The sequence below is a fragment of the Accipiter gentilis genome, chromosome 18 (genome assembly GCF_929443795.1).
Source record: "Accipiter gentilis chromosome 18, bAccGen1.1, whole genome shotgun sequence".
NCBI classification, from domain to species: Eukaryota; Metazoa; Chordata; class Aves; order Accipitriformes; family Accipitridae; genus Astur; species Astur gentilis.
This window is the reverse complement of record NC_064897.1, coordinates 9,448,858-9,461,530: the sequence shown is the minus strand read 5'-3', so window position 1 is coordinate 9,461,530 and position 12,673 is coordinate 9,448,858. Positions and strand designations below refer to the sequence as shown.

General features: G+C 38.1%; 1 protein-coding gene across 13 annotated transcripts in view; it reads right to left on the bottom strand.

Annotated features, from left to right (window-relative positions):
- Window positions 1-12,673, bottom strand: part of ITPR2 (inositol 1,4,5-trisphosphate receptor type 2) — a 286,834-nt gene that overhangs the window by 80,472 nt on the left and 193,689 nt on the right. For all 13 annotated transcript variants that reach the window (XM_049822308.1, XM_049822311.1, XM_049822321.1 and 10 more), the window contains 4 exons: window positions 4,716-4,824; window positions 2,808-2,995; window positions 1,297-1,480; window positions 445-701 (listed from right to left, as the gene is read on the bottom strand). In XM_049822308.1, the coding sequence (XP_049678265.1) occupies window positions 445-701; window positions 1,297-1,480; window positions 2,808-2,995; window positions 4,716-4,824 (738 nt within the window). The remainder of the gene's footprint in view (window positions 1-444; window positions 702-1,296; window positions 1,481-2,807; window positions 2,996-4,715; window positions 4,825-12,673) is intronic.

Below are 12,673 nucleotides of genomic sequence, written 5' to 3'. Positions count from 1 at the left end.
AAGGTTGCTATGGGGACAGTAATTTCTACCAGGGGAACTGATAGCAGGGACACACGCAGCATCTTAAAGCCTTCAATCATAATATCTAGGGAAAAGAGCAGTACCCAAACTTTGCCCAGAAACTTCCTGTGGTCTTCAAACCTGTGGTAAGTGATCCATCATTTCTGCACAGAAACCATACTAAGAGGGACATTTAGACACTTTTCAATTCCATGTGGCTATGCTGTGGCCCCCAAGCAATTTTTGAGGACATAAACATGAGGTCCATCAGAACATGCAAGTGGCTCTTGAAAAGAGTTATTTTACCCCTTGGACCAAAAGAAGAACAACATTTCAGACACCTCTATTCCGTAATAGGAGCCAGGCATAGGTGTGTTTTGTTTCCCTTATGATGTTCCAGCTCCTGTAATACTTCTTTCGGAGCTCAGCTCAAAAACACTTTACCTGGAGCTCTCGGTTGTGGTTCTCGCACAACAGCTGAAGAAATCTCAATATTGGCTGCATGATTGCAATGGCAGGGCTCATGATTGCTTCTTCTGTGGACTTCTCTTCTGCATTTGCAGCATCTGTTCCTGAGCCCATAAGATCTATTTCTGGGTCCATTTCTCTTCTATACACAGAGTAAGCCTTGGATGTTGCAGAAGATGCTTCTGTTAACTGTCCTTTCATACCCTCTTTCAGATGCAGGGTTGAATCCTTTACTGAAAAGAAGATAATTTTCCTTCATTTTTTAAACTCTTTCTCCTTGTTTGATTAAACAATAAGAAAACAATAATAATGAATGCAACTTTTTCTTTGTTGGTGCCTAACTTTTCGAAGACCTCTAGGCAACTTACAAAGAATATCAAAGCAACATTCATGCAGGGACAGCATGTTCCAAATAAACCACAAACCAGAGTGAAACAGAACATTAAAACAAAAAGCCCTACTATTTCTCTCCCATATACAATAAATGATGAGAACAATGGAAGGACCACAGGGTGGGAAATCAGTTCCTGTGCTTGCTCTTGTGAAATAGTCCCATTAGTAGCAGCCTTTACTTCTGTTTCTCTAAAAGTATGGTTCTATATCTTCTACTGGTATAAACTGGCATAGTTTCACTGATTTCATCAAGGCTAATTCCTTGTAACCAACTTAAAAGAAGGCCTATAATTTAGAGAAAAACAGGCAAAAGATGCAAACTAGCAGTGATTAATATTAAAGCTTATTGACCAATGAAGCATAGTATCAGTGGTGCAATACATTCGGTTTGAATATAATGCACTTCTCCCCTCTTTTACATGGGTGCTTCCTTACCTCTCTTTTTGGGAACAGATATGGTTAGGTCACTATCATCATCTTTCTTTTTGCTCCCCAAATCAATAGTGTTCACTGTCACCGTCGATCGTATCTCCTGCTGAGCAGCTTTCATGCGGTCATACAGGACTTTAAAGAATTTTTCTGACTTTTTTTGCTCCTTCAGTTGCTGGTAAGTTGAATACTGCAAAAAATAAGTTCTTTAGATATCAGTCTTCTAAGGAAGAAGAAATACAAAAATACACTATTTTTTGTGAAACGAATGATGAATAATTATTTCACTTACACAGAACAAATGTTGGCCACTGCCTGACCAGATCTTTCACAAAGTGATATACAAGGCTGGTAACAAAGATTGATGATAACATTTTAAAATTTGGATAAAATGGTGAGCAATGCTATTTGCAATCTTTAAAATGTCACAATATTACACTTGAAGTTAAATTACTTTGTGACGCTCTCCATTTCTCCAGGCATTCTAGAGTTAGACTATTCCATCTACAAATAACAGTGAAAAGTAATTGTTATTATGTAACAAAAGAGGAAGCTTGAAACATCTAACGTGTAATATTAGATCTTAGATTATATACATTTTTTGTGCTTCCCAAAGAATTGGAATTAATATTTTAGACTATTAAGTCCAGTCCCTTAGTATTACTGTCAAGCAGGCTGAGTACCATTTTCAACAGTTTACAAATTCTATCTTAAAGTAAAAGCCTTTTACAGCCCTTAACAAATCATTGTAAAAAGCTGCAACAAAATCTCTCTTCTTTAACATTTTCTGGACACTCTCTAATGGCCACTGATTGTATTATCTTTTTTACAGAATAAAGATACTGGATGGGATTCCTCTCATTTAACTTCTATACTCGCGATGAGGTGTAAATTGGTTATTTAGGCTGCCTTCACAGGCAATGATGAGATATGGGGAAATGTGGGGAGCGATTCATACCATCTCTCCTCTCTTATGAGAACTCTGCTGATCATAGAGTAAGAATAAACAATCATCTTATTTGGCTAAAGTTGAGTGACATGGATATCATTCACAAAAACTAGAATCCATAGTTTAAAGCAGTTATTTCCTATGGACTGGGGCATTGGTCTTCTCAAATGGCCAGTTTTTCTCTCTTTGGAGATTTTGATAAATGTCCCTAAATGTTTCCAGAAAATAACTTAATTTTATTGCTATTATAAACTTGAAAGTATTGTAAATTTTAATTTTACAAAGAGAGATATGAAATAACTGGAGATAATGCTCATATGGCAAAGACCAGATTAAAAGGAGCACTGTGCTACACAGAAAGGGACAGCTGAAAAATGTTTTCTTCTATTGAAGAGTCTACACTATGAGATATTGCATAATAACAGGGCATATTTACATTTGTATTATAGCGATACATATTGTAGTGATAAACTTTTCACAGAACTCATAGCAAAAAGGTTCTTTTTATTTGCCTCCAGACTACATGCATTTGAAAATCAGTATGTGAATAAGTAAATGAAATAAGTACCTGTGTTTGCGTATTTCCACCTTCAAGCAACGCAATGCCAAGCAAAATGCCTTCTGAGAAAATTCTGTCATTTTTGGTGTTTACTATAACATCTATGACTAGTTCTGATGCACCTTCTTTATCCAGAAGGCACTGGATATCAAACATGGTTACCCCAGACTTATCTGAGTCTTGTCCTGAAAATCCACCTGCAAATTAGACAAATACATACCACTTGTGTTTGTTTCACATATGTCTATGAAAGTGAATCTATTAGTAATAGCCATTTGTCTTATGCATATAGTAGCAATGTAATAAATTTAATTTTGAAATTGTTTCAGGCAAATTCTCCTTGCTACAAACAAGATTTTTGTATGAAACTGCAATGCTGGGCTCTAAGAATAAGAAATAACAAAACCCTGAACCTGTTCTGTCATGATATTCAAACAACAAAGACGTTGGAAATTACACTGATTGGTCCACCGAACCCCTTTTTTAATTCCACTGCTGCATACACTGAACTGTGTGTATGGTCAGTGCTCTGAGACCACTTTTAAATCTGCTTTTCAATCTCAGGCCTAATCTATACAAAGATTGTGTACTGGTAAATCAACTCTGGTTATGTGTATGACCTTCTAGCTAAATACTTTTACCGATATAACTCCTACACCATTAACATCACGATGACGTTCTTTAAGAAGAGAGAGTTGAGCTAATCCAAATTAAAGGCGTGGTTTTAAGGAATTTTGTTAAATTGCATTAACTTATTAAATCAACCACCTTTTATTATCACAAATTATCATCTCTCCCACTATACTTACTTTTATACAGATGTAACTGCATCTACTTCACTAGGAAAAATATAGTACTGCTTTAATCAGTCAGTACTGCTTTGATTAAACTGATTAAAATGGTTCAGACTTTGTGATGAAGCCATACACACAGGCATATGTATATATATGTGTGTGTATATGTATACATGTATACATGCACACACACACGTTTTAGAGAGAGAACTAAAAAATAGTAAATCTTTACTCTCCTGTTTGTTAGGGAGCAAAATCTGGTGCACAGGATATTAAGACCATAAACATTTCCAGTGTCTACACAGAAATAGTCAAGGAGGATCAGTTGGGTAACATTTGGAAATGCCTGCAAATCTGGGCATGCCTTTAATATATGCTGAAAATGCAATGGCAAGTATTTTGACCTGGCTCAATACCTGACTTCTGCCTCATTTCCTATGACATACATTATTTTGGGTTTTCTTAGAAACCAGCCTACAGTAACTTCCTGTGGCTTCTATAATGGAATCATGCATTAGGTTATAATGGAACAACCTAACAAAAAGTTAGGTTATAAGGGACCTACAGGGAGCATCTACTCAAATTTCCTGCTCATGGTAGTTAGAGCAGGTTCATCAGAGTCTTGCCCGGTAAAGTTGTAACAAGAACTGATACATTCTGCAGCCTCTCCAGGAAATCTGTTCCATTGCCTAAACAGTATCTTTGTGAGAAGCTTTTCCTTAGATTTTTTTTTTTCACATATCAATAAAGGATCTGGAATTTCAAAAAAATTTTTTGTTTCCAGAAACAGCAACATCTTTGTTCAACTGTTTTGCACTTTGCTGAATTTCTGGATGTGGATTTACTGGCAAATTAAAATGGTGTTAACAACTGGACCTTGTATGATTGATTGGGAGGCATGGGGAAAATCCCTGCTTCAGTACCGCCCAATGCACACCAGCCATCTGAGACAAGTGCATGCAACTTAAAAATAGGAAAAGTTTGGTACTACCTCTCTTCTAACTGGTTACAGAATGTGTTTGATTTATTTACCAGCTCAATCCCTGGAGCACTTCCAATGTGCCTATTAGAAAAAAATTGTGCTGCTAATTTTGTTCTCTCTGAATGACCTGTGTTGATTTACCTCCCACTTGTGCAGTTTTGCTGTAGCTGGCAGACAGAGGCCCATTCATACCACTTCCATATTCTCCTTTAAAGTAGCGATATAGGAGTATTTTCCTTAAAGTGTTGCCCTTTAAGAGAAAGATAAAAATAGAAGAAATTAGAGTTGTGGCCAATTTCCTTTGTTTGAAAAGCAAGCTGTTTAACATAGATACATAATTTATTAGATCTTTCTGTTATTATTAGTAAGCATACAAATAGTAAAGTTGTCCAGAAAACAAACATCTAATGGTCTTATCTAACAAATCTCATGGGAAGAATTCTAAAACACTGTTGTATAAACTTCCTTTGAAGTTTCTTTTAAACTTATTGATTATAAATAAAATACCTCCACCTCAGTAATTCTTACTGGCTATCTGTAAGACGTGTATCTTGAAACAAGTGCAAAGAGCCAGTGCTCTGCAGTCAGTGTGTCTGTGCCCTAGCCTGCCATGCCAGTACTTTCTTCCTATTTTCTGCAGCTGAGTAGTATCCCTCCCTTTTCTCTGATCTCAGATAATCCAGCTGATCATCTGAAAGAAGCCACATCACATGAAATATTAAAACAGAGATATGACATTTGATAGAATAGCTTAAAAAGCATTCTCTGTATCGCCTTGTTCCTTTACTTCCAAAACCACAACCAGTCAAAATTTGCATGCAGCTCTCTGAAGATCTTCCCTTTCATTTCACTTATGTTCTGCAGCACAAGACATGTTGAATTAAGAGTCGGGGGTACCAATTACTTGGCATTTTTATTTTGCTTTCAGTCTCCTGGGAACACCTGCAGTCAACACTCAGCTTTATAGAGGCAGAAAGTGACACAACAACTGTAGGGGTATGTGTAACCTAAGATTTTATAAAGAAAAGAGTATGGCAAGGTCTCGGATGATTACCACAGAAGGGGAAAAATTGTTCATTTCAACAGCATGGCAGTAAAATGGGACAACTTCTTCCTTACTTTTACTCACCTACTGGTTTTAATGAAAAATGGTTCTTAAAAATATGTGCACCAGAAGCATTCTCAGTACTTAACAGCTCACCAGTACCTGCACATTAGTGCAGCAGTCAACTTTTCAATCAAAACATCTCTGTGGCCACCACAGACAGCAAGCAGTGGGGAAGCAAGTCTCAGACACACCTCAAGAAGCACTACTCACACTCCCACTTCTTTGTTAACTTAGCAATATTTCCAAGAACAACCACATGCCACAGTGGGGCTTCACTGCTTCATGGACCTCAAAGACAATGGGCTTGTCCACCTCAAACAAGTGCCAGAATGCTGTATTCTGTATGTGTAGCCTGACAACACAAAACAACCATTCTTTCCTAGTTCTTGCATTTTGATGTTTTAATTTGATAATAGTCTATACAGAGTTCCTTCAAACAGCCAAGAAAAGTAAAAGACCTATAGTAAAATATCAAAAGCTATAAATACAATGGCTGCAACAAAAATAAAAAGCATCCCCTATACATCTGCGGTGCCATGGAATTTATTAGGTGGATTTTCCAGGTAAGCTTAAGCCAGCATGCTCTATGCTACAGAGGAAGACAAAGAACCAGAAGTCCCCAAGGACCTCACAGAGACAGATTCTTTCTCAGCCTAGTTTGTGATGGGGTTTAACCCTGCATGCATGGACAAGGTACGCTAACCAAGCTCATAAGAGATTTCAAGAAGGCTAAGAGCACGAGCTCCTCCTGCTCAACATCCTGTCTCTAGCTGTGACCAGACTCCAGTGTCTTAGAGGAAACTGAACCTCATTTTTTTCATCTCCTGAAGAAGACAAACATATTACTGAAGAGAAAATAGTTCCCACCAGAACTGATAAACATGGACTAAGAACCAGGATAAAGTCCCTTTTCAAACTCTCTCAGGCATATATATCACAGAATCATAAAACTGTATCACACAAACAGTATCATAGAGCAGAAACCCTTCCTAACTCCAGACTAGGACCCAATCCAGAATGGGCACTGCACTGAGACAAGACCTCTTAATCAGAAAGGCTGGTATTTGCCATACCACTTGATTAACCACTTGGCTTGAGGCAACATCCTCAACCAACAGTCTATGCAGTCCGCTGATGACTAACACAATGCCATGGTAAATTATATAAACAGTCACAGTGCAGTCATGGGAAGAAACACCAAAAGCCATCTATACATAGTTAAGAATAATACCCGTGGTCACAAGCTTTATTGGCCAATCAAAACAGCCTTTATTTTATCAGGAAGAACGTTTAAGACCATGAAATAGCATTTGACTAATAAACTGAATGATTTAGCACTTGGGTCTTACCGCCTGGAAGCAAGTAACTGTTAGCACGTCTCAGATCTTCTTCCTGCCTCGTTACCTTCAAGGACACCAGGAGGAGCAGTGATAGGAAGATGCTTCTCCAGCTGGCTATGGCAAGGGGAATCCTGCTCCACCCATATCCAAACTAAGGCACGGACTTCACTTCTTCTCCCAAGGAGCAAGTCTTAATTATTAGGATTCCTGCTCTCTCTCAGTTCTCTCAACCTCCCACAAATCCACACAACACTTACAGTTCTCAGAAGCCAAAGGGTCAGAAGTCAAGCAGATCGTGTTTGAAAAGCAGAAATGTGGTAGAACCTCTGCTTTGCCTGACAGCTGTGCCAAAAACGCACCCTCAGACTCAGCCCACATATTTGCAAGCTCGGGATCTTCATCCCCTTTGCGATGACCTTGGGCAACCATACGACCTCGGGCAGCCATACGACCTCCCCAAGTCTTGTGAATCAGCTGCCACTACAAAGAGCAGAAGAGCCCAGCCCTATGAACCGGGGCTGAGAAACGCGCCAATGCTCATGCCGTGTATCAGACATGCCTGTCACCTCCAGCAAGTAGCTGTATGAGGCACCATGCTAGAAAATGCTGGAAAGACCCAGCTTCCAGAAAAAATGCTGATCCCGCTGGTGTAGGTGTCTGGGTATGCTTTTATGGGAATGCCAAAAACCAGTCAAGAACAGCCCCATCAAGTGGTCGAGACAAACTGCTGCCAGGGCAAGCGAGACAGCCATGCCATTGATGTCCTTGTAAATGGTTTCCTAACTTAGTATAACCACAAAATTAATATTGCCCAAAAGCAAATGATCACAGCAGTAGCATGAATAAGCAGTTTGCAGCAACTGTTACTGACACGCACGTTACTGAAGCAGAGGCCAAAAATAAAAGCACACTAGGCAGCACAGTACTATCTTCCCTGACTAGGTTTCCAGCCTCCCAAGCTGAATCCCTCCCCTGATGATACAATACACTTTCTTTTATACCTCTTATTAGGGTATGGAAGTGGCACGTAAACATCACTCAGCTGACTGCAGTCCCTCTATAATGGCTAGAACATTGTATAGCTTTGAAAAAACCACAACGAAACATAACAGTCTTATTGTTAGCCATGAATACCGCTGTATTGTCTCTAACAAAAGCTAGGATAAAGACTGAGGACACAAGAAAGCAACAACTGGTTATTGTTGTTGCAGTTTTAAATAGCTAGGGATTGACAGACAAAAGTTTCCAATGGGGAAAAATTATTCCAATAGGAACATGTAGACACAAACAAATTACGTTTTCTCAGTCCGTATTTCATTATACTAGTTGGTCTTTAAACTTGATTTAAATGCCTTACTACAATGGATTATTCACTTTCCTTCTCTAAGCCTGCAAAAGGCTGGTTCCACATAAGGATGGGGTGTTCCGCGTGGGGAAGCAATGACTGAGAGAGGTATGTAAGGCTTATCGTGGATACCTGCATCAGCACCAGCTCACTGTATAACACTGCCAAAAATTATTTGTTCTGTCTTCTTATAAAACTTTGCACACTTCTTAAGGAACTGGAATGATATTTATGATGTTCAAAAGGCTGAACTAGATGACCTGGTGATCTCTTCTGGTTTTCACTCTACATTAAAATAATGAAGTGGAAATGCTCAGATTATCAGTGATAACACAGAAAAGGCAACCACATCCACCAAATATTTCTGTGATACAGTGGATGATGCTGTGAGTATATTTCAGTATTAATCCAGGAGGATGCATGAAAATTAGCCATGTTAAATCTTCAGATTTGAATAACTTGCAGCCAAGTATAAAGGAGGAGCTGGCTGGGATCTCTGGTCTACTAATACAGGTTTTCAGAAAGTTTGGAACAGATACAAAATTCCAGAGAACTGGGAGAAATCTAACATGCAATGATACTCTTAAAAAAGTACACAGGAGTAAGTTTTTATACCATTTACTGATATCAAACCCACTGCAATGAGTTTGATATAAATTCTGAGAAAAACAAAGGAATGGCTGATTTTAAGGTCCATTTACACAAAATTAAAGGAAGCTACTATAAACCAATGGCAGTTGTAATACTGGCATCATGTTGTAATAATTGCCTCAATACAGGTTTAAGAAAAATAGACCTTCTCAAACTTCTGAAGATTATCTTCTGGTTTTGCTAGTAATGAAAATATCACTCTGGTAAAGTTTGATAAACTGGTGATGTGACACAATCCTGTAAGGCAAAATTCTTGATTAAGTAACGCCACAAGGATATTTACCAAATGGCTTAAGTGACTGACAGAATTCAACATGCAATTTAAAGCAAGAAATCATAAATGAGTGTATGGGCTTCTAATGGGCAACCTCATAGAGTATTTATTGTCTGCCTGATTTTTTTTTCTCAATGAAATGGAAGAATACAGAAAATAATTATTAATAGCATTTAGAAAGGACACAAGAAGGAAAGGGCATCAGGTCAAGTCACCGATAACAATTTAGGCATCATTTATTAAACTGACTAGAAGCAAACAATATGAGCCTCATTATGTCCAAACCTCTGTATGTCTCGTTATAGATGTAATAACAATAAAATGCATAACACCAAAAAATGGAGGACTCTGTTCTAGGTGGCCATGACTCTGGGGAAGAATGGAAGGTCTTGGAGAAAAATCAGTGGAATCACAACTTCCAAAATCACATCATTCTGTAAAGAGCTATTATGTAAGATTTGTAAGACTATCTTACTTCTTCCCATGCAGGGGCACATTACTGTAGGAATACTGCATCACAAGTTGGTGTCCACAATTCAAGAAGAATGCTGACAAATTGTATTAGGTTTGGAGAAGCTCCACGAGAGTGATTAGAAAATAAAACACTCCTTCTCATCAGAAATTCAAGGCTTTCAATCTACTGAGCTTATCAGTCTACACATGAACTACATGAACTCTGTTTCTGACTATCTACATGAGAAATCTGATAATGGATGACTTCAGTCTACAAGATAAAGGTGTAAGACACGCTGGTAAGAAGCTGAAGACAGAAATTCAGCTAGAAAAGAGGAAGAGGCAGCTGGGTTATTCAGTTTGTGGGTTATGAATTTTGTTTTTATTTTATATAACAGTAATGGCATTTAGCTATTGGAACAGCTTAAGAAGAGGTGTGATAGTCTCTATTGCTGACAGTTACTAAATCACGACTAGGTGGCTTCTCAGACAGAAACTATTTGAAGATCTTGTGGTCTACATTAAGAGAACAAGCTGGGTGACAAAAATACGTCATCTCACATAATCTATGAAGACATCATGCCACCTTTCCTGTAGTAAATATAGATAAGGTTAGAAGCCTGGCTTTCTATGAAGGCTGTTTAAAAAATACCTACTTCTACACATTTCTTCTCATCATTTATAAATGAAATTTCTGTTCTGCTTGGTCTGAGTGGCTGCTTCAGGATGATTTTTTTTGTTGTCTTTCATCTATTTTCAAACTATTTTGTTCCCTTATTTCCCTTGGAGACAGAATATGGCAGAAGAAGCAGTTTTGTGCAGGTGCCTTCTGAGAAGATACTATGCATGGAAGTTTTATAACCCTTTAAATTATGATTTGACCTGTAAGATGGCACAGACATCTTCTCATCTCCAAAATGGATCAACTGAGGCACACGGCTACCACATGCATGGTGTTGCACAAGCATGAGCTTGGAAGAGAGTCCCAGAGTCTTGACTCCTACTATGTCCACAAAGTGGAAAATTTTTGTCTTCATGATGCCAGCAACTTCCAGGGGGCTCACGAGTTGGGGGAGGTTGTTTGGTTTGGGGGGTTGTTTGTTTTTACACAGAGTGAGCTTTTTCCTGGTTTTGATCTTTTTTGCAATGAGATGTTTTCTTAGCCAAATGATAGTCGAACCTGATGAATTTTCACCAATAAAACATGACACCCAACAGCAGAGTTATTTGCACACTGGGGTGTTTATTCACCCCAGGGAAAAAGCACTTTTAAATATGAAGTTGGGTCCAGCTGGTGTCCAGCCCTGCTTCCACTAAAATCAAGGGGAGATTTGCCAGCAACTTCAGTAGGAGAAGGAGCAGACACGTACTTTGTCTGGCAAAAGTTTTTACACAACTCTGAAAGGAAAAAAGAAAAAAACCAAAACCAAATATGCACCAGACTTCATGACACAGTTCTCCTAGGAGAGCAGAACTGGCCACCCACACCTCTCAGCTGTCTCTCATTAGGCAGAGACACCCCACATTTTAAATGTGCCATTGTTCAATCCTACACAAATCTGGTATTAATCCCACTCATCTTAATACAAATTGCCTACATCACAAATGCTAACTGATAAACCTGAGGTTGTAACCAGTGCAGAGATTCATTAACAGGTTCAGATAAAATAACGAACCACAACCATGACCCTTCTCTAAAACCAAACTACGGTGGTTTAAAAAAGTGGTTCATTTATTTTAGCAGTCTTTTAATTCTTCTTTCCTTTGCAGTTCCAGGTTCCATAGAAAGCTGGAAGCTTAAGTGCCAAAATACTGCAAAACAAAGCTATTGCCAGTCTATTTTCAATACGGATAGTGAAAAGAATACTGGACACATTGCAAGAAAACCAGTTTTTGCCTGGTAACCGTCCAATTTTGCACCTTGAAGAAACTCAGGAAAGTGTCATATTAAAAGAAAGGTTTTTTTTGGCAGTATCTCTACAAAGTGTCTGCACTCGGAATACAGCAGGACAGAAAAACTGTTTGGATTAGTGAAAACCTCAGCATTGGGGCATTCAGACCTAGACTGAGAAAAAAACATTTTTAAAATACAGTTTGATTTTGTATATTATAAAATTTTACTAATGGCCCACAAAATATTACTAGCTGTCAAATGTCCATTTTTTTTTGTCAAAATATAAGATCTCCACTTACGTGGACATACATTATATATACATTTGTATATATGGAACAGGTCTTTGTTGTGGGCAAATATTATTGTTAATATCTGTCACTTGTCCTGTTGCTCATTCAGTTACATGGTTTCCATCTGTAGTCCTAAATTGTGCACTTACAAAACAGATCATGTTTGCACCAATGTAATTTTGCCTTTGCAACTTTCTCCAGTACAAGACAAAGCATTGAAAAGCACAATAACCCAAGATCTCCACCCCTGAAAGAAAACAATGTAAGATTTGATCACGATTATTCAGAAGCATTTATGACTGCACCATCAATAACATACTGTAGAAAAAGACTAGATCTGAAAAGCATAATTTTCAAAGACTAAAATTATCTAACTCTTATGCTGCAGGGGGTAAACTTTCAAAGTGATGCACAGGGAGTTATGCACGCAAATCCTATTATTTGTTAACAGGATTTCTGTGTGGAACTCCCCATGCTCTGTAAGAAAAATTTACCCGTAAGTGTCCTAATGTGAATATTTACCAAAACAGACACTTAATTTCCAGATGCATACTTATGAGCACTACTGTGCTTTGACGTTTTAAGAGCAATTTGAAACAGGTAGCTAGGGAAAAATAATAGAAGTGGCCAAATAGTATTTTCATCACATTATTCTGTTTTACCATGTTGCTATTATGTTGAATTTCAAAACCAAAGCATTACAGATACCTAATTTACCAGATAAGGGATGCACTGCAGACATAC